The following is a 21,877-nucleotide window of genomic DNA, read 5'->3' on the forward strand; positions in this document are numbered from 1 at the left end:
ATACAGAGTTTAATTTTTCTTTCGCGATCTTCATTTTTTTTAAACCTTGATATTTTTTTTTTTATTAACAAACGTTAAGATAGACAAGACGTTTAGAAATTCAATAAAAAGGTTAAAAGCGTTTATTAGTTTCTAAGTTAATGTCGTTAAATACCATTGTTATATATTGCGGTTAATTACTTGCAAGTAAAAACGCTAACTTTTGTAAAAAAAGTGCATTCCAAAATCTGTTCGGAATTTAGGAAACATTTTAATTATGCAGAAAAGTACTGTTTTTGAGATATCTTACGAAGTATTGTTAATTTTTAACTTTTTCTTTTCAGATAAATAATTACCATCAAATTCTACATCGAACAGTACGCAATTTAAATTGCTTTTTTTTTTTTAAATCAGTTTTATATTGTTGGTTCTTCAGGGTTTTAAAAAGTGTTTTGCTTGCAATTAAAAAATTTGATGGTAGCAATATATATTTTCAAAATATTTTTTCATATTCTCATTACCCTTGTCTTCCAATTTATTAATCAGTTTTCCTTTTAAAAATCCCACAAAACTAAAAGATGTAACTATAAGTGAACTAAAGCTGTTCGGAATTAGGGACTGTTCGGAATTAGGGAAATCTACGGTATTCAAAAAAATAAAATAAAAAGATGTTAACTCAATTTTCTATCGGACAAAAACAATTTTTTAACACTGTTTACATGAAGATATTTATCCAACTCAATCCTAATATCGATTTTGATAGTTTGCTGCTCAATCATGGGCACCAAGTTCGTAGTTGAGTTCTTGGTTACAGAGAGCGAAACATAATTTCCCACGAAACAATAAACGAATTGCTTCAAATGATAGCATCCGAAATAATCTTTTTACTGTAGCTATGTGCGTGAAAATTTTAAAATATTTATATATTTGATATCATTGGAAAGAGCTTTAAATAAGTATTACAATGGTGAAAATTTCATAAAAAACGAATGATTCTACAAAAAGTTATGCACATTTAAATAGCAAAATTTAACAAGAAGGAATGCTTAAGACGACGACCAACATAAAAATTTCATGTTCGGCTAACGGCAGTTTCGTAATCGAACTTTATTGTTTATTTACGCAATATTTTGCTTCCGTTCAGTTTTCATTCAACTTAACGCTTTAATAAAAAAACTTGTTAAAAATTTTTTCAGTATTTTAATGGACGGAGAATACTGTCCGCGGAGTATGTTGTCCGGTCGGACATTTTACTCCGGAGTAGAATGTCCTAGTTTGTCCTACCGTCCGTCTAGGACAACTTTCTCCGGAGCAAACTGTCCTACGTTGGAGTAAACTGTCCTACTATTTTGAGGATAATTTTCTTCGGAGTATTCAAGCAATGTCGTTTAGCTTTTGTTTAAACGATGGTTTAAAAACTCGCGCATTCTGCGCGAAAGGCATATAGAAACTTGATCACTTTTTATAATATTATTTAAACACTAAACATAATACAATTATAATAAACATAGTAATGAGTTTTGGAGCTTATACAAATTAACCAAATTTTTTTCAGTTCCCATGGTCAATTTTTGATGGTATGAAAAGTTAAAACATCACAAAACAAGTTTACATCGACATATTTTACACTTCTTGCGTGGATAGATATTTGAAAATTTTTGAAATTCACATGTAAATGTATTATATACTAGGCAACTGCGCAGTCAGCTCGGAATATATTTTGCGAGTAAATAATATTGCGATAGAAGACTTAAATCTAAGATTTCGTGAAAAACTGGCACACACGAAATCTAATACATCTAAGGTTAGGAACATGCTTGCGAAATGAGTATACTCTTTTCGCAGAACAATCACATTAGTTATATTGGATTGTTGAAAGCAAATTTTGTTTCCACGCTAAAATTTGTTTTTCGTTTTATTCACTTTTATATTGTCATGAAAAAGCTATAAAAAAAGAAGACATAAAAAATGGGGAATTACGCAAACAAGTGGCATATCAATATCACAATTTATTAACTTAAAATATATATTACAATTTATTTGGATAAATACTTCCAGTAAAAAATAGAAAGTTGTTGGTATTTATTGGTTTTTCTCATATCTTTCGTGATTTTTTTAGCAATATTTCCAGTTTTTGATTTATATTCATTTTTAAGTCTAAAATGAAAAAGTACTTTTTTACTGTTTTGCATATTTAAAATATAACAATGATTTTAATTTAAAAAGTAACTATCAATTACTTAATAATTTCTCAAAAAAAATAAATCGGAAAAATTTTCAATTTGATCCCACCCACAATCCCCTCAATAAAGTCGCCTGAAAGAGGTTATGTATTTTTTTATTTAACAAATTTGGATAGTTATTAAAATTTGATTAAATTAAAACCAAGTATTAAGTTATTGGAATACATATGCATTCTGATAACTAAGTTTTAATATATATAACACATAACACAATTAAAAGCTAAAAGAAATAAAATCTTAAATGATGGATTTAAATGATCAGCAAAACTCTTTCGAGCAACTTCATTTATTTGTTAAGTATTATTCGTTCTGAAAAAAAAAGAGGAAAAATTCATATACAAATAAATAATTGAACTAGAAACAATAAAATGCCATTTTCTAAATCAAGTATACTGACATCAAATAAGAAAGAAATTTGTAAATCTAAAATCGAAGCCTTGAACAAGTTATTAATATGTAAAGTTTACAACCTCCTCATTTAAAATGAAATTTTATTGTATAATGAATTCTAAAAAATTAGTTGAAATATTTCAATATTAATAAGTTTAATTCTGCTACATGGAAAAAATATATATATATTTGTTATTTTTATTAAATTTATTTGTAAATAATGTTACTAAGATCTTCTGGTAATTTTAATAAATGATTTGCGCAAATACACATGCAAATAGACATGTAAATAGACATATTTTATAAATATATATTATATAAATATACATTATATACATATATAGATTTTTCGTTTTTAAAAGCAGATTATTATATTTTTTACTATAATGGAATGTCTTCATAATTACTTATATTAGTGTTATTATTTTTACTTTTATTATCCAGTAGTTAATTGCATGAATTACAACAAAAATCATCAAAGCTGCTTTCCGAAATGTTGATCAAACAGTTCAAGTGATATAACTCATTGCACTTTAAACATTTAATCATTTTGCCTTCAGCAGGCATCCGACAAGAACAGAAAATTTCTATGAACTCAATGCGGCTAACACCGCCCCTTTCTATATTTACACTAACAGTTGGGAACATGGAAAGAACCTGTTCTTGAAGGCTTTTTAATAAATGATCCCGCATTATACTTTGCTTAAACAAACAATGCTCTGGTTGTATCTGCTTAGTTAAAGCTGTAGCAAAAGCAACAGCAAATAAGCCACAATCATTCCCTCCTTTCTGCTGTTGAACATCCATTATTTTTACAGCAATGTTTTTTTCAGGACATGTTAAAAGAGCAGCCACCTGTTTTTTTCCTTGATCACTCAATGAGTGCAACAAGCTGTCATAAACATGAACTTCATTTAATTTTTGTGTTCCTACACTGCTAATTACAAACCAGTGTCCATATCCATCGTGAAGTATCTGGATAAAAGGACTTGCCATATTAACAAATGACATATTTAATCCTAAAATTGGATCTTAAAATCCAGAAATTAATGATTGTGCCTTTAAAATATTTTGTGAGGCAAAAATTATGTTATCTGTTAGCCACTTATTCTCACTTAGAAGAATATTTTTTTCCACTAATGTTAACTCAAATAAACCATTTTTTATCCACAATACTTTGTTCTCTCCTTCTTTGGATGCAATTTTGAAGGATTCTACTTCAATTGAATTTATCTCAATGTTGTGATCATCATTGGATTCATTTGTTTCATAATATTTTTGCTTTGCTGGTTTACAATAATTATGCTCTTCATAGTAGCATTTTGAGGGTTTCATTGACATTGTAGTTGGAATAGATTTAATACTAGGTGTTAAAAATACATGAGATATTTTATTCTGGTTGCTGTTGTTGCTTGTAGAAGAGCTTATGGTTGAAACTGAATAAGTATTTGATGGAACATTAACAGAAGTTGCATGACTACTATCAATTTTACTACTAACCTTACTACAAGTAAGATTCTCTTGAAGAGAATCAGCCTCTGGTGTTAAGGTTTTGCTTCCACTAATATATGGTTTGATGTGGGAACCATTAACTTTCTTCTCCTTCAAGGTGGCTATCTCTTGTAAGAGATATGATCCTTTTCCTAAATTTTTCAGGATACAAAAAGGTCCAAGCCATCTAAAATCTAATTTGCCTTCTTTCCTTTTTTTCTGCGTGAAATCCTTGATAAGAACCCAATGGCATAAACAAAAGGATTTGCATGCTTCTTGTTATAATTTGTTTTCTGCTTTTCTTGAGCCATTTCAATGTTTTGCTTAGCTTTTTCTAGCAGATTTGATCTAAAGTATAAACAATTATTGTAAAATTTCAAAGTATATTTTTAAAGAAAGAAAAAAGAACATTTTGCATATTAAAACTCTATTAAACATGCCAGAAATAAATAAAAAAAAAGAAAGAAAAAACCTTGAAAAAAATCAAATTGTTACAGTAATGTTCTGCAAACATATTTTAACAAACCAGTAAATGCTTTATACCTTTCCTCAATTAGTTTATTCATAAAATGTTGGTTGCTTTCAGGTCTCATGTTAAAATCAATTAACAATGATTGAGGAGATTCTCCTGCAACTTCTAATTCTATAGGAAGTATGGGCTTCCTTCCAAACATTAACTCAAAGGGAGTATATTTTGTAGACTCTTGCCTTGATGTATTGTATGCAAAAGTACAAGCATCCAAATGAGTATCCCATGTAATGTGGCGGTCATTGCAAAATTTTGCAAGCATTAATTGGATGGTTTGATTGAACCGCTCATCTAAGCCATTAGCCTAAAACACAAGTTGATTAAATCCAATATTTTAAAACTAGACAGCTCCTATATACAATTTGAATTCAAAATTTTTTAACCTGTGGATGATAGGCTGTGGTAAAATGATGTTTCATATTTAACAAAGACATTAGTTCCTTGTTTATTTGGTTGTAAAACTCTGTGCCTCGGTCAGAGGTAACAACTTTTGGTATACCCATTTGCACGAACAACTAAAATATTTAAAATATTCTTATATCTTCAAAAAAATTATTTAAATGCAATCCAGATAATAATATTTAAATTTACCTTATACAATGCTATTGCAACACCACTTGCTAATTTTGATCTTAGGGGAAATGCTGCTACCCACTTTGAGCAATAATCAGAGATAGTAAGAATATATTTATTTCCATCAGATGTTTCAGGAAGTGGTCCTATTAAATCAATTCCAATATGAAACCATGGTGACTGTACTTTAATAGGATGCAGCTCTGGACTAGTTTTTTCGAATTTTCGCAAATTTGTGTGCTGACATTGTTCACAGTTTTTAACCTATGTTATGTGTAACTTGTAAATTACAAATTCTAGCATATGGTATATATTAATATTCTGATGTCACAGGATATATATATAATATATATATAAGGTATTATATATATATTAGATATATAAATATATAAATGCCATATTAATATTGATAACAATGATGTAATATACATACAGCATTTTCTACATCTTTGAAAATTCCTGGCCAGTAAAAACGTTCTGACACCTTGTAAAAAGTTCGTGTTCTACCAAGGTGACCAGCAGTAGGTTCGCTATGACAAAACTTAACAATTTGTTTTCTTTGTTCTTTGCTGAAAACCACTTCCAACCATATGTCATTCTTTGTCTTGTAATGCAGTTTATCATCCTCCATCCTAAACCTGCAAATTATAAATAATTAACTGCTTCCAATAATACATAACAAACTTTTTTTCAAAATTTAATTATAAATGACTAATATGTTGATATAAATTGCATTAGGTGTGCACGATGTCAAAGAAATAAATAATTAAAATAAAAAACAAAAGTTTTATACCTTTTACCCTATTTTTTCAATTTTTAAGGTAAGTCAAAGTCACCCCTATAGTGGTGGTGACTTTGACTTACCTTAAAAATTGAAAAATTCATATTTTACATATTCACAGATACATGGATATTAGGTGATATGTTTTTAAGGCAAAAAAATATTAAAAACAAAAGCTTGAAGGTAACTTACACATTTATTTAAGATATAAATCATACAGAAATCTTAAACTATAAGTGCTAGAGTTATTTAATAAATTATCTGTAATTATTTGCTGTTCAAGAGTGGATACCTTGTTTTTTTTTACAAAAGTCATTTTTTCTTTGTCTTATTAGTATTTATAGCTGCTTGTATATTAACTACATCAATTGAAGATACACTTTTTCTGGGTACAACAGAGACTTTATGTCGCTTTTTATTAAGGGGTATATGATCACCACCTCTAGCTTCAACTAAATGTTGTATGAAAGAATCGCTGACAAGAGAACCTATTTCTACACTGACATCTTCATTTGTAAATGTTCGTTTAGGAAGTCTATCTAGTACCTGTTTTCGATCAAGTGGGTATAATCTAGTTTTTCTGAAGCCTGCCTTCATACTTTCACAACCAGGTTCTTTAATTTTTTTCATGAGACATTTAAGCAATGCTGGAAACTGGTCTTTTGGAAGGGAAAGAGCTTTATGTCCTTTGCCACTTTCCTTCCAAGTTGTTAATATTTTTCTCTACTGAGCTTTTATTGGTCAACAATATGCAACATCCAATAGCTGCATTAAATACGTGGAGTTGGGAGGAAGTGCAATAAACTTAATGTTGTTTTCTTCACACAAAGACAGTACATATGTATTTATATATGATGATAAATTGTCTCCAATTAGAACATATTTTTCAGAAGTTTTTTCACTTCTTACTTCTTTTAAACATTTGGTTAATGTTTTCTGGGTGTATGTAATATAATCACGACTCCCAGCAACACATTTATATGTTCTTGGCATGTTTTCTTTGATGTAAGTATGATTATTAAATGGTATTTTGTCCTAAAAACCAAAATTGAAAATAAAATCAATAAAATTTTATCTATAGACAACATTTTCTGAAAAAAAAAATCAAAAATATAGTATTGAAAATCAAATAATTACATTTTTTACTTAGGTTAAAGTCACCCCAAGTTGTGGCCAAAGCCACCCCATAAATTTTACTTAAAGTTATTTTTAATTAGAAGTGTTATAAATTTGGCAACTATTGTACAAAACTCATCCTATATAAATATACTATTAGTTATAACATCACAACCCACTCAAATATTAACAGCATTTTCAACCAACTCACAATTTTGCAGCATATAAATTTAACAATTTTTATAGACTTTAATAAACAAACAAAAAAAACATATTAATAATTCCGCAAACTACAATTAATATAAGTAATAAATAAACAAAATAAATTTACTTTTGAGATAAACTTAAATTTGGAAGAAGCTGCAAAAGTACAAAGTAGTTTTTAAAAGTTAAAACTTTTTTTTATAAATTAGCCAAAGTCACCTACAAGGCCAAAGTCACCTCATTTTACGGTATTCTATTTGACAAATAGAATATACAATTATTAGGTACGTGGACTGATTTTTTAAAACTGAGCATATACTAAAATGTTATATATCATTAGAAAGCCCTTCAATACAGTATTTTAAAGGTGAAAAAATTATTAAAAACGAACAATTTAAAAAAAAGTTATGACGTTTTTAGTAGCAAATTTTCGATATATGGAGTTATTGAAGAAATTGGTTCCAAAAAAAATTTTTTTTTCACTGAAATTGTTATAACTTTGTCAAATCTTATCCAAATGCCTAAACCTTGGTATCAAAAGATAGATGTAAGAGTAGGCTACAAGTTCACATAACTCTATAGATAGAAGGGGTGTATAGAGGGCCAGAGGGGGAACCGGAACACCATCGTAACCTTAAAAAATACAAGTTTTTCACATGAAAGAGTGTTTTTCTGATAAAATATGTTATCTTTATACACAAAAAGTTAATCTAATTTGCTTCCATTCCATTTCCAAATATTAGTGGTCTTTTTTAGATTAAAGGGTGGACGTCTTTGTTATGTTTTAACACCCTCGTAGTGAAATGTTACATTCTTAAACATATTTAAACCTAAAAAACACTTATTATATTTTGTGTTAAAAAGTTTAAATTATATTTTCTTACTTTACATCATATACAAGTGGTGTATAAATTGACATTAGGGGCGGGGCATGTGCCATGCTTAACGCCCCAACCCCCCCCCCCCCCCCGCACCCCCCGCCCAGTCTTATCCAACCTAAAAAAAAATTTTTAAATATATATGAATAAAGGTTTTAAATAGAGTTTATGGAAAAAGAGAAATAAGTAAATAGATTAGTACTTAATAGCATTATGTAAAATTTAATTTAAAACAATTAATTGTAAAAGTGATAGGCTGAATAAATAAAATGAACAACATATTAATCAATGATAGCTTAAAAAATGTTAATGAGATTGGTCATTTCATTCTACTGCACTTTGAGGGATAACACAATACTAATGCATTAAATAGTCTATATAAATAAAAACATAAATTCGATAATCATTCAGAAACTTTTCTAAATCATAAATTTACCAGCAGAAGGTTGTGCACATGTAACTAAAGATAAAAAAAGTTTTTATAAAAATTTGCAATTGATAGGAAAGGTGTGTACATGTATGCAAATAATAGTTTTTAAACTTACTAGTTGTAGTGGATTAGTACTTAAAAGCAATATGTAAAATTTAACATAAAAAAATTAATTGTGAAAGTGATAGGCTGAATAAATAATATGAACAACATATTAATCAATGATAGCTTAAAAAATGTTAATGAGATTGGTCATTTCATTCTACTGCACTTTGAGGGATAACACAATACTAATGCATTACATAGTGTATATAAATAGAAACATAAATTAGATAATCATTCAGAAACATTTCTAAATCATAAATTTACCAGCAGAAGGTTGTGCACATGTAACTAAAGATAAAAAAAGTTTTTATAAAAATTTGCAATTAATATGAAAGGTGTGTACATGTTTGCAAATAATAGTTTTTAAACTTACTGGTCGTAGTAGCCAATGAAGATGTAACTAAAGGTTATCAAAGTTGTAGTTAAAAAAAAAATACTCTAATTGCCAAGATAAACATATTGAAAGATAAAAATTTGTACACATACCACTTATAGCAGATGTAGAAGGAACTAAGTTTAAAAATTATTTAATAAAAAATTTATATTGCAATCGTCAAAAATATATACACATATTAAAAAGTAATAGTTATTAAACTTACCATTTGTTGAAGACGAGGATGTAACTAAAATTCAAATTTGTAATAAAAAATAAATACTGCAAAATAATGACTTTGAAATTGGTATTCTTTAAAATCTATTCACAGATTAAAAACTAATTCAATAATCATTAACATATACAAACTGATACAAACTTACCAGCAGTAGGCTGTGTAGATTCGACTAAAAATGTTAAAAAAATTTTACACAATATAATTTGAAATTGTCAACATCAAGTTACAAATGTAACAATCGTTAAAGCTGTTCTGCTTAAGGTGCAACAACTACACTAAAAAAATGAAAATAAACAATGAAAATATAACTATTCAAATATAAAGATATTATTTTTATAAGCAACAAGCTAAAATTAGGAATGGTTATAAACTTATGTAAACAATAAACACAGATAAAGATAAGTATACAATAAGTAAAGAACATTAACTTAAGTTTTTTAAGTGTTTCTATATATAGGAAGATATTTTAAATGTTTTATTAATATTTACTTAATTTTAACTATTTTCTCTTTGTGATTATGTAAATGTTTTTTTAATTAATAAACCCAATATTTATGTGACTTATACTTACGAAATCTTAAAAAATCCACAAAAAGTTGGGTAGGATCTAAACAAGATATAAATGTTAGACATGCTTGTATAATAATTTAAACACTAATCCACAGATAAAGAAGTATATAATCCAAATATGATAAAAGACAATAACAATGATTATCATTAAATGATATGTTTTATAATAAACCACATATGAATAAGTATATTACATACTTCATTAGATTAATCTTAACAAAAAACTTCTTAGTGTTTTTAAAATATTAAATGTTAGTGTTTTAAAATATTAAAGCTGTTCCTATTGAATGCCAACAGTTTTAATCTGAAACATTAATCTTTTTTTATGTTATATAAATAACAATTAAGGTTTTACATTTATCATTATTTTTGGATATGAGAAAAAAAAATTGAACTTACTATCTGTTAGTGTAGCCACAAGATTTTTGTTGGCATTGTCCATATTTAATTAAATCTAATAATATAAATCAAAATAATTCAAAATAAGATTTTCATTTGAATCCCCCCCCCCTTATCCAGATTTCGGCCCCCACCCGGATTTCGCTTAAAAAAAAAAATAACAGAAAAACCGAAATTAGGTACCTAAAGTCCAACACTAATTAGAGTAATTGCTAATCTTCATCATGCATTGAAATTTGGCATGTTCATAGAAAATGCATAAAGCAAACTATTTTAATAATAAAAAATGCGGACTTTACATTTCTTCGACTACAAGTCCAAGTGACAACATCAACCAAATTTTCATGCAAAATTCTCAGCAAAATACTCCATAAAAAAGTATGGTAGCGATACACAATAATGATATAAAAAACAAGCCTAACCTTTTTTTTTTTCAAAAGTTGTCAAGGTTTATATATGTTTCTAAAAAGAACCACCTCAAAAAACCGTTTGCCTAGAGCTACCTGAAAAAAGTGGTATACTTGGTAAAACACAAATTAAACTAATTGCTAATCTTCATCATGCGTTGAAATTTGGCATGTGCGTAGAAAATACATGAAAGAAACTATTTTAATAATAAAAAAAGCGGACTTTACATTTCTTCGACCCCAAATTCAAGAGAGAACATCAGCCTAATATTTAGGAGCAAAATATCACATAAAAAAGTTTAGTAAACATAATAAAAGTTTTAAAAAAGTGAAGATTAGTCTTTCTTCTTTCCAAAAAGTATCTATGTGTATATATGTTTCTAAAATGAAACTCCACAAAACTACGTCTGCCTCACGCTGCCTCAAAACAAAGTTAAAAAAGTGAGAGCCAAAATTTTAGCATAAAAATCGGTTCCGTAAATCGCTATTTCCGCGTACCTACAATTATCATATATTCTATTTGTCATATCGAATATATTTGTAATCTACTTTACAGTGTCACAAATGTTACAAACAATTTGTCATAATGACTATCAAAGTATATATCATATTGTAACTATGTTACTTGTAACATAGTTACAAAATGATATAATCTATGCTTAATGTTTATAATCTATACCTGCTTGCTCTTCGTCGAATCGCCCGCGTTTTTATTCGGGGTGCAGTCATGGCGATAAACAGATGTAGATAGATAATTACTAATATCAGCAAGCATTCTTTCTTCAGCATTATTATTGTTTTCATCCATTTTTAAAATTATTTTCAAAATGATGATACAAAATCAGCCGCAAATTCATAAAATTACACTATGCTCTACTCGGGTGATTTAAGGCCAGTCTGAGAAATTTTCGTTTTATTTTCGTGTTATTTTTGTTTAAACGCGTGTGACGTGTTTTCACCTCACGGAATTGATCTCATTAGGAGTTAGACGTTAAATATACCGTTATCAAAGGCCGATATTGTTTTTATAGAAACAGCCGATAATAGATAAAAATATACATCTATCAAATCTATACATTCATATTTAACAAAAAATAGCACTTTATTTTTATTAAATATAAACGATTATATTTACCTATTTAAAGTGTAAGTTCTCACTGAACTTGAGGTTCCAAAATATTACATCCTTTTTGAGAATACTGCTCAGAAATGCCTTTATTGGTTCAATCAAATTTTTTTAAAGGAAAAAATAGGACAATTTACTAGATCTTTCTTCGATACGAATGTGAAGAAACTGGCACTGAAAAATTTTCATACTTTTTTTTTGAGAATGATGAATTTCTTTTTAGGCCTCCTAAAATTTTAGCTTCCATATAAAAACACTTTTAGCTATGTTCTTAGGTTCAAATTTAAATGTTCCAAACCTATTCAACTTTGTACACTTTTTTTTTTTTTGCGAAATTGAAAATTTGCATGGTAGAAATAGGAAAAATGTAGTAAAATACCCCCTAAAAGTCTAAAGGTTGACGCTGGTGTATATTTTTCCTGATAATTTTATTTTTTCACTTTTCATTACCCCAAGCACAGGCTACATCTTAACATTTGACTCAAACAAATCAGGAGATAATAACTTACTTGAGTTTAGGAAATAAAAACTTATAGATAAACATAAGGTAGTAAAAAATTTTCTTTCTAAAACAAAATACAGTTAAAGATTGTCTTTTAAATTGCTTTAAAATTAGGTTTACTGGCCCTGCCATCAGTCTGATCCACCATGTGCTTTACATAACCTTGGATATATCAGCCTTTGTCAACTTCCAAAAGTTTTCCAAAGTATTTTCTAAAAATTAACAAAGGAGAAGCTGGATGAAAGAATGAAATTTAGCAAAACCCTATTGTGAGATTTAACACAATTATTTAAAGTGATCAATTATCAGTAAAAAAAAAAAAAGATTAATTAGTATTTCACATTATCATTTCTTACCTTTGCGATGAAACAATCTGCTTAACACTATGATCTCATTCCCATATATTGCATTTTGAAGAGTTCTTGATATTTATTGTTCATTGTCATATGAGAAACAAGGATTAAAAACTTGTCAATATTAATCCAGCACCTTGTATTTTATACACATTATAATGTAGTTATCATATAATGAAAGAAAAAAAAGTGTAATGGAATTCAAGGAAGAAATTTAAAAAATTTCTCTTTTATATTTGTATAGGTTTTATTTAGACCCACCACTAATAAAAGCTTCAAGGTTGACTAAAGATAAATAATTGATGAAAAACATTTGGATTTTGCAACTTTTCCTTGTACTTTCAAAACTTGTCTTGTTTTTTATCATTATTACATTTGCTGAAAAATGAAAATTTCACAAGACTTGTAGTAGTAATTGAAAAATTAACAAATTAGATGTATGTATGAATGCATGAATGTATGTATGTATGTATTTATGTATGTATGCATGCATGCATGCATGTATGCATGTATGTATGTATGTATGTATGTATGTATGTATGTATGTATGTATGTATGTATGTATGTATGTATGTATGTATGTATGTATGTATGTATGTATGTATGTATGTATGTATGTATGTATGTATGTATGTATGTATGTATGTATGTATGTATGTATGTATGTATGTATGTATGTATGTATGTATGTATGTACTTCCTACATATACCAAGTATATTACACAGAAAATGAATCATAAAAATTAGAAAAGATTAGGTGAAACATTAAATTCATTTTCGAGTAAAAACCAATAACAAAAAGATAAACATAGCAACAAGACAACTGGTTTAACATATTTTCATGTTTCAAACTAGAAAATGATTTTTGTTTTGCTTGAAACAGCTGCAAAATATTTAAAAATCTAAAACTTCATGTCTAATAAAATGTAAATTTGGTCACATGGTTTCACCCGACAAAAAAAATCTTAATTATTCTTATCGACTTTATTGCTCAAAGTGCCGTTAACGATGATTGCTTCTTTTAGTAGTGTTAGGGACGACGCCGGAAGATTATAAAAAACGTCGGATTTTCTGATCGTACCATCAATCACTAATTGTACAAGTGGATAATAACAATTATCGAAGTGTACTAGATTGAAAATTACTGGAATAGATGTGCATAGAGATCATTTTGTTAATTTTTAAAGATATTCTTCTTTTTCAGAAAAGACAAAATCCGTCATAACCCATAACGTCGTAAAAAATTAATATTTTAATTTTTAACAGCTTTTGCCTGGTAATGTTCGTTTTAGTAAATTGTTTGCCAAAAAAAGTTATGCTCAAAAGAAATGTTTGGTGGTGCAACCGAACACTCATAAAAACGAGACATGCCTTAAATCACCCGAGTAGGTCAGACAACTTACTCCAAACTAGGACAATCTACTCCGGAGTAAAATGTCCGATCGGACAGTTTACTCCAACGGACAGTTTTCTCCGTCACAAACCGTTCCCTTTATAGAAAAAAACCGCGGTGCATTTTGGTCTTTGTATTCACCGAAAATGGTTAGCAGATAAAAGTATCGCTCAAAAGGCGATCAAAGTCCACTTGCTAATTTATTATAATTGATGCGGAAATTATTCCGATAATAAAAGAATATGGTAGAATAATTTGAAAATTTTTAAAAATGCCAAAGCAGATTGTTTTTCTGTTTTCAAAAACAATTTTTTTTAAAGTGCTAAACACTAATGTGCAATTTCAAAACAGTACGAGGCAGCCATACATCCTGTGTAAAGTAAAAAAAGATGTGTATTTTTCCTTTTAATCGCAATCAGCTAGATAATTTAAACGAAATTTCACTTCATATTTATCCAATAAAGTACTATGTGCTGTAAATATATCACACAAATGTGTTAACCCATTTTCGAATTATTCTATCAATTCTAATCAGATGTCAGATGAAGGTGTCAGATATATCAGTTAAAGAAGCAGAAGGTTCAATTTTGAAAGGTTTTATTCACTTTTTCTTTTTCCTTGTAATTTGTTATTGTTTTAATAAAGTTTTCATCTACTTTGAGCTAGCATAATTCATTTTATCTTACTTAATCTAAAATATTAGATCTATATTTACATCTCAAACGTAATCAGTTTTTTCAGTATCCACAGTGCTGTTAAGTTTGCTGCCCATTTAACCCCAAAAAATGTTGGAGTTGAAAAGTATATATAGAAGTATATATTCACAGGAAAAACATATTTTAGACTGTTAACAAACAAACTTAATTAAGAATATAATTTCTAGAGACTTATTAGTGATTTCAAAAAGTTAATAGATAGTAGTTCTCCAGTTATTATATTTAGTATGAAATAAATAAAACTTTATGTTAAAACACTTAAGCATTTAAAATTAAACTATGTTTAATGAAATCGCTTGCCTTGCTAGTTTGAATGCTCATAGTTTACTCCCACATATATTTTTTAGTTAGATATGGATTAATAATTTCTTTAAGTGACTTAAAATGCTAGTAAAAATTTGTTTAATGAGTCGAAAATCATATTGTGAATTAAGTAGAAACAACATCTGATGAAACTGCAGGGTGACTACACATATCAAATTTGAAAAGATTTTATGTTTGGCCACCACTCATCTATCATCAATTTTGTTATGGAAATTTGAAGAAAAAAGTAAATACATTTGCATATTTCCTAAAAACAAATCTTATTTTACAGTTTTTGCTAAATGTGCATAAGTTTTCTAATTAAATGATTTTTTTAAGTGTGAAGTATTCACTTTCCTTGTTGTTCTTTGGGATCATTTAGTTTAGCATAAAAATTATGCTAAACTAAATGTTCCCAAATAGCTTCAAACATCAGAGCTTCTTAATAAATTTTAAGTGATGAAAATCTTGTAGGAAAAAGAAATGTTGATAAATATTTGCCTCATTGCCAAGTAGAACTAATATGTCAAGTCTGAATACTTTCATGATAAAGCAATTCTTTTGTAATGCCATTAACAAACAACATTTACCATCGCTTTTTTGTTTCCAATTGCATTATTGATTGTCAAGTGTTAAATCGGCTCTGCTCTTTTTAATTCAGTTTTTGGGAGATTACAGCAAGAAGCAACAGTCTAAATGAAGTTAAAGATTTGCTGCAGCCTGTGACTTAGAAAATTACTGTTCTTTGCTTAACAAGTTACCAAAATCAACCTATTAGTGATGGAATTGTTGAATATTCTGACTCAGTCTGTTCAAAATGCAGTCAGTGGTAAGCCTACCAATTATACTTTTTAGTTTTTCTTGTCCATTTAATAGACTTCTGTAGCTATCAGACATTTTTGAAATCTTTTAAAACTATTTTAAGAGAGAAGTTCTGTTCAAACAATTGTTCCTTGGCTAACAGTTTTCTTTTTTCAGACAGCATTACAGTGAAATGATGAGACTTTAAAAGAAACAAAACAAATGAATGGAAAAAAGTTGACGTTTCCATCTACACCTATCTCCAATCTAAACAGAGAGATAAATGACACTCTTCTTTTTATGTACCAAGCTGAAATGGACTTTTGCGACCTATGTCCTATGTTGCTAATTTATTTCTTTAACCTTCTTATCTTTACTATTTGTAATTTAAATACGACAAAGAATTGTAAATTTTACCGTAGAAACATAACTTTAATTTACATTATGTGTTTGTTTACAACTGAAAATATTATAAGATAATTATACAGTAGAATAAATCTGTTACATAAAAATGTTACATAAGAATTAGTATGCTTCATAGCAAAACTGAAAAAGTTGGATTTGGAAGCATTTTATCCTCACTGTATATCATATCAAAATAGAATAGCATGAATGCCTCCCAAAAAGTCAATATATTTTGTAATTAAGAAACTGTTAGTTAAACCCAAAAATATTCGTAAAAAAAATAACATTTAGGGTGTCTAAATAAACGCCAATATAACATATAAGTACAAAAAATGAATTGTTCATATTATTGACCAAGCAATATATCTAAAGAGAAACAAAATGTCATCTTTTCTGGCACAGCAAGCACTGGAGGACTTTTTCAGCCAACGATCCAAAAGACTGTTCTCTGTGAAAGTCACAGATAAAAACTTCACATCCTAAACATATGGATTCAGAATAAATGTGTTTAAATGATAATAGAAATGCAATAATAATAGAAATGAGTTTATGCATTACAGGTATGTTAACATGATTTAATTCTATGAAAAATAAAAAGAGAAACTATACTTCTTGCATAAATACACACCAACAAAAATAGTTTTCAGAGAACGTATATCAGCAGTGCAATAGTCAGTCATGCAATAAAGAGGTTGAAAGTCTTCATTCCAAGATTTATGATGGCAAGTGCTTCAGTTATTGCTTCAAAAGTTTCACGTTCACTCACAAAAGTAGCTGCAATTTGATAATCAAGATTTGTTTTGACTACCAAGAAAAACAAAGGTAATGAATATCGTGTGGTCTTGTAAGTTGCATCCAAAAATACCATCTCATTCCCACGTTTTTTTAACAGCTTTTTTTGCCAAAATACTTGGTATACAAACAGGAGCTCATCACTGGTATCCCTCTCTTTAGGTCGGAAAACGATATTTACAGAGGCATCAGCTTTCTTCTACTCATTTATTTTGTTTTCCAAACGTTCCTGAATGCCTAGCAGATTTCTTTCGTTCTTTCGCGGCAATTTCATATACAAGCATGTGTATCAATTAAAACACTCAAGTTTAGCATAATTTGTATAATTTTGCATGAATAATTTTCGCATAAATAAGTATAATTTGCAAGTAGACTTTGATCGCCTTTTGAGTGATACTTTTATCTGCTAACCACCGAAAATAAACAAATTATCAAAACTTATTATCATGTCAGCAATAAACAAAGTTGATAGCTATGAAACTAGTTTGGAAAATGATTCAAATACTATTGATATTGATCCATGTTTTTTTAAAAACATTTCAATCGCTACTCAACCAGTATTTCGAGAAATATCTAGTCAGTTTAATCAAATAGATGCTGAAGAAGTTGTACAAGAACAAAGTAAGCTCTTGGTCAAGATGTCTTTCCTTACTAACTAATATAAGCTAAGAAAAAATACACTAATATTTAATTATAGACGATAGTTCGACTGATTTCGGAGCTAGAGGTGCTTCAAAGCATAAAATCTCTGGGTATCAGCTATTTAAGGATAACTTCGTTAAAAGTTTAGTTGTAAAACCTAATGTCAACATTGAAATAAATTCTTTTCTTGTTAGAGCTAACGTTTCAGCTTCAATGAAAAAAAATCAGTACCTTATTTATGTACATTTTTTCAAAAAGAAGGAGATATTTTGTATGCTAAATGTAATTGTAAAGCTGCTATGGGAGGATGCTGCAAGCATGTTGCGGCAGTATTATTTCAGTTAAATGAATATAAGCAATTAAATTTAAACTCTGTACCATTCGATAAAACATGCACAGAAGTGTTACAACATTGGCATGTTCCTGCTGAAGGAAAAAATTCAGAACCAATTAAACTTTCTAAAGTTTCCTTTGAAAAGAGTGATTTAGAAAAGGATCTAAACAACTCACGAAAGCGTCCTTTTGTATCTGGAAATAGAAACTTTTGTGCAACCCCAATTTTTGCACATAATCCAAGCGATGAAAAAATTAAAAAACTGTCTGATAGTTTATATAATCTAGGAGAAGGAATAGCATTTGCAAATCTTTTAAAAGGAAACAATTATGCACAACTACTATGAAACATCAATATCTGAATATCAGTTAAATGTAAAAGAACTCTATTTAAATTCTGATGTTATGTTTAATCTTGTTGATACCATAATTAATGGATTTGAAGTAGAATTCAGTGATTCATTTGAATTTGATGAAGCTCAATTAAATTTTATTACAAAATATTTAGTTCTATCAAAAGAGAAAATAAAGGCTTTGGAAAGAGCTACTTTATCACAATCTACAAGTTTATGGCTTGAAGAAAGAAAAAAACACTTGACATCTTCAAACTTTGGTTTTGTTATTAATAGACAAAAAAGTATATTTCCTGCCTCTATTTTGAATAGAATTTTGAAAAACAATAAAAAAAGCTCTTGCAACAAAGCTTGTAATTGGGGTAAAATAAATGAAAACACCGCAATAAAAAAGTATGAAAATATAAAAAACGTATCAGTAACGAGATGTGGATTTATCATAAACCCAAAATGGCCTTGGCTCGGTACAAGCCCTGATGGAATTGTATTTGTAAATGAAAATATAAGTGCTGTTAAAATCAAATGTCCTTTTTCAAAAAAAGATTTAACTATAGCTGAAGCTTGCCTAGATAAAACATTTTTTCTTTCTGTTGTTGATGGTAAAACAATGCTTAAACAAAATCATGTTTATTTTTATCAATGTCAAGGTGTTATGGCATTATTATAGGTCACAGAACTAGATTTTATAGTTTATACTGAAAAAGATGTTTTTATCGAGAGTATTAAATTTCTTAAAGAGCAATGGGAAAAAACTACTTTATCAAAATTAACTAAATTTTACTTTGAGTTTATGCAAGAAAATATATTTGCAGTTTAGATTAACTGTTTTTATATTTTTTACAAACATTTTATTTATCTGAAACAAGTTGTGGCAAAAAGTTTGCTAAATAACAACAAACTATCCAAGTTTTATTAATTTCTGGTGCCATAGACAATTTAAATAGTGTTAGTAAAATGTGATAATTTTTTATTCCCTGTATTGCTCTTTCTACATGAATACGAACAGCAGCAATTTTTCTAGTTTCATTCTCATCTTCTAGACTGAGTTGAGCTTTTCCATTTAGAAATGGTGGTATATTTAATGAAACGTTTTCCGGTAAATCATCAGCAATATCAAAACCTCTATCTGCCATTACACTGTCGCCTGGTTCAAGCAGGTTGTATATTCCACAATCTTTAGTAATTTGTTTGTCCGAAAAACGACCACAGTATAAATCAGAAACAAAAGTTATGGCTCCATTTGGTGCTATTCCAATTAATCCTTTTGCTGTATTTTTATGTTTATAATTAGAAAAAGTTGCAGACTGGCTTCGAAAAGATGTAGGCATTTCGATAAACAGTTCAGTGCAGTCTAAGATTACCCTTGTTGATTCATATTTTTCTTTAAAACATTTTGGCATTGTTTCTTTTACAGTTTGTTTTGTTGCCCAAATTGGTAGCATACGCATTTGAGAATGCAAAAAATCAGTCCATGTCACTATGATTCTACTAACATGACTTGAGGATATGTCAAAGCGCAGTGCCATGTCTTCAACCAAAAGGCCAAGTCGAAATCTTGTTAAAACTAAAAACAATTCAGACTCTGAACTCATTATGTGTCCTCTTCCCTTTTTATTGTAATTAAAGTCTGTTGTTTTTTCAATGTTAGTATTTGACCCCCAATATATAAGTTTGCTTGCAGCAGGTTCTAAATATTCTAGCAAAACTTTAAATAGATTGTATGATTCAAAGCCAGTATAAAATTTAAAGTGGGCTTGATTATGTTTAAATCTGTCAACTGTAAATTTTAATTGATTGATAGTGTGATTTTGGTTCATAATAATATTTTTCATTTCTTTCTTTTTAGTTTTTATGTTTAGTTTGTCCTTTAGGATAATTTCTTTTTCTCTTTTCAGGCTCGGTTTCTTCAAATGAAAAATTAACATCATTTTTTTCGTTTTCAATTTCGTCTATTTTTCTTTTATATCCAATAGAAATATTTACTGTGATTCTTGGTTTTTTTATGTTGTCTTTAACTTGTTTTGACAGTAAAGATGGACAGTTGTTCATATAAGTCTTTTTTCCTCCTGTAAAGTGGACTGAACAAACCCGATGAGAAGTAGAAGGAACAAAGTTTTTCCTACTAATTAAAGATAGCCATTTTTTTCTCAAATTACTTTCCTTTTGGATGATGTAAAACGATAAGTTTTTGTTTTTGAGCGAATTATTGTTGCATAATTGAACACAAGTTATGCCACCGCGGTATTTTGTTGTTGTTGTTGACTCAACAGAAACATTTTCTTTAATAGAATGAGTTATTAGTTTATCACAAGATATTGTATCATTTGAAATCATTTTGAAAAGTCTTTTTAAATTAAATTACTTGACTGTTTATTTTAAAAAGCTTTAACACAGATTTGTTTATTTTCGGTGAATACAAAGACCAAAATGCATTGCGGTTTTTTTCTATAGAGGGAACGGTCCGTTAATTTATCATCTTAATATAATTAGCACAGAAACGTTTAATGTTTAACGTCGTTTCGTCATTAGTTACTAGGCTTTGAAAAAGCGCGTTCTCTAAATGCACGCGGCCATTGCACAGTGGGCCAGTAGGTGGACAAAATGGGAAAAATTTTAGTTGTCTAATCTTGAAAACCTATTTAATTTTAGTATCTACATATATTAGGAGAAATCTATTGATAATTTATTTATATTAAATCCCTTAGTTACCAGGACTCTAAGCATTTGAATATTGAGATAAAATAAAAAAAAATAAAAATTATAAATAAGTAATTAACGGTGACATCAACGTTGTGTTATATTTCAATTACATCTACGTTTTTGAAACAAAAAATTAGTACATGTTATTCTAGAGTATTTAGAGATAAGAAAAACCAATGTGTGAAATAAATTTGTCATAGCATGTTATCTCAGTTATACTTTGAAAATCACAGATTAAAAAAAAATTTCTTAAGAAACTTATTTTTTGCCGCACAATAACTAATAATTACCACAATTTGCCATGTGTTGTCTTATATTTATTTGAGCTATATGATGCTTCAATCGAGTTTTAATTGATTGCTCGTCCCCTTAAATCCCCGTTCAGATTTTATTTGTTTTAACTTGGTTGCTATGGTACTAAATTTTGCATAGCAACAACTCATTTTTGCATTAACGTTGTTTTAACAGTATTTTACTTGCGCTAAATACACAATATTGGGGGTATGTATTAAAATGAGATTCAGAATTCTTATGAGGTTAACTTTTTTTGGTTACTATGGATACCTTACTTTGCATAACATAGCAACAACATATTTTCGGTAGTTGTTAGTAATTTAATTACTAACACTGACAGTAATTTAATTACTTTTAATTTTAATTACTAACACTTGTAGTAACTTAATTACTAATAAGTATTAGTAGTCCAGGCGGCATATATATTATAACATTTTACTTTTAAATACAAAATACTT

General features: G+C 28.4%; 2 protein-coding genes, 1 long non-coding RNA gene and 2 pseudogenes across 8 annotated transcripts in view; all 5 read right to left on the reverse strand.

The window, feature by feature from the left end:
• The window catches only part of LOC149888523 (uncharacterized), a 212,626-nt gene extending 201,463 nt beyond the window's left edge, over positions 1-11,163 (reverse strand). The window contains exons 1-9 of one of the 5 annotated variants that reach the window (XM_090088032.1): positions 10,483-11,163; positions 10,300-10,354; positions 9,902-9,937; positions 9,476-9,499; positions 9,319-9,342; positions 9,206-9,229; positions 9,093-9,119; positions 8,984-9,007; positions 8,280-8,644 (exon numbers count right to left, since the gene is read on the reverse strand). In XM_090088032.1, the coding sequence (XP_089944158.1) occupies positions 8,604-8,644; positions 8,984-9,007; positions 9,093-9,119; positions 9,206-9,229; positions 9,319-9,342; positions 9,476-9,499; positions 9,902-9,937; positions 10,300-10,342 (243 nt within the window). In that variant the 5' untranslated portion in view covers positions 10,343-10,354; positions 10,483-11,163 and the 3' untranslated portion in view covers positions 8,280-8,603. Of the gene's footprint in view, positions 1-6,168; positions 9,008-9,092; positions 9,120-9,205; positions 9,262-9,318; positions 9,343-9,475; positions 9,500-9,901; positions 9,938-10,299 lie in introns of those variants that run through there. The other 4 variants (XM_090088031.1, XM_090088036.1, XM_090088029.1 and 1 more) reach the window with 4 other exon arrangements.
• LOC149888536 (uncharacterized) lies at positions 2,970-5,849 on the reverse strand (annotated as a pseudogene). The gene is made up of 5 exons (XR_016452654.1): positions 5,639-5,849; positions 5,224-5,469; positions 5,016-5,147; positions 4,647-4,936; positions 2,970-4,451 (listed from the first exon to the last, which is right to left on the reverse strand). The product of XR_016452654.1 is annotated as an uncharacterized LOC149888536 (transcript).
• Positions 11,164-12,375: 1,212 nt separating the features above from the next.
• On the reverse strand, positions 12,376-13,969 carry LOC149888537 (uncharacterized). Its single transcript, XR_016452825.1, has 2 exons — positions 12,691-13,969; positions 12,376-12,546 (listed from the first exon to the last, which is right to left on the reverse strand). It is a non-coding gene; the product is annotated as an uncharacterized LOC149888537 (long non-coding RNA).
• Positions 13,970-16,646: 2,677 nt separating this feature from the next.
• On the reverse strand, positions 16,647-17,261 carry LOC149888538 (uncharacterized; annotated as a pseudogene).
• Positions 17,262-19,215: 1,954 nt separating this feature from the next.
• LOC149888539 (uncharacterized) lies at positions 19,216-20,860 on the reverse strand. The gene has a single exon (XM_090089325.1). It carries the CDS (start codon positions 20,351-20,353, stop codon positions 19,274-19,276), a length of 1,080 nt encoding a protein of 359 aa, XP_089945451.1. The 5' UTR covers positions 20,354-20,860; the 3' UTR covers positions 19,216-19,273.
• Positions 20,861-21,877: the final 1,017 nt, after the last annotated feature.

This window comes from Hydra viridissima, unplaced genomic scaffold (genome assembly GCF_058129835.1).
Source record: "Hydra viridissima isolate aposymbiotic clone 2 unplaced genomic scaffold, HvirCarnegie_v1 scaffold_5, whole genome shotgun sequence".
Classification (NCBI taxonomy): domain Eukaryota; kingdom Metazoa; phylum Cnidaria; class Hydrozoa; order Anthoathecata; family Hydridae; genus Hydra; species Hydra viridissima.

Bases quoted from the DNA above. Each gene is read 5' to 3' on its own strand.
- LOC149888539 (XM_090089325.1), bottom strand. From the start codon at position 20,353: ATGATGTTAATTTTTCATTTGAAGAAACCGAGCCTGAAAAGAGAAAAA.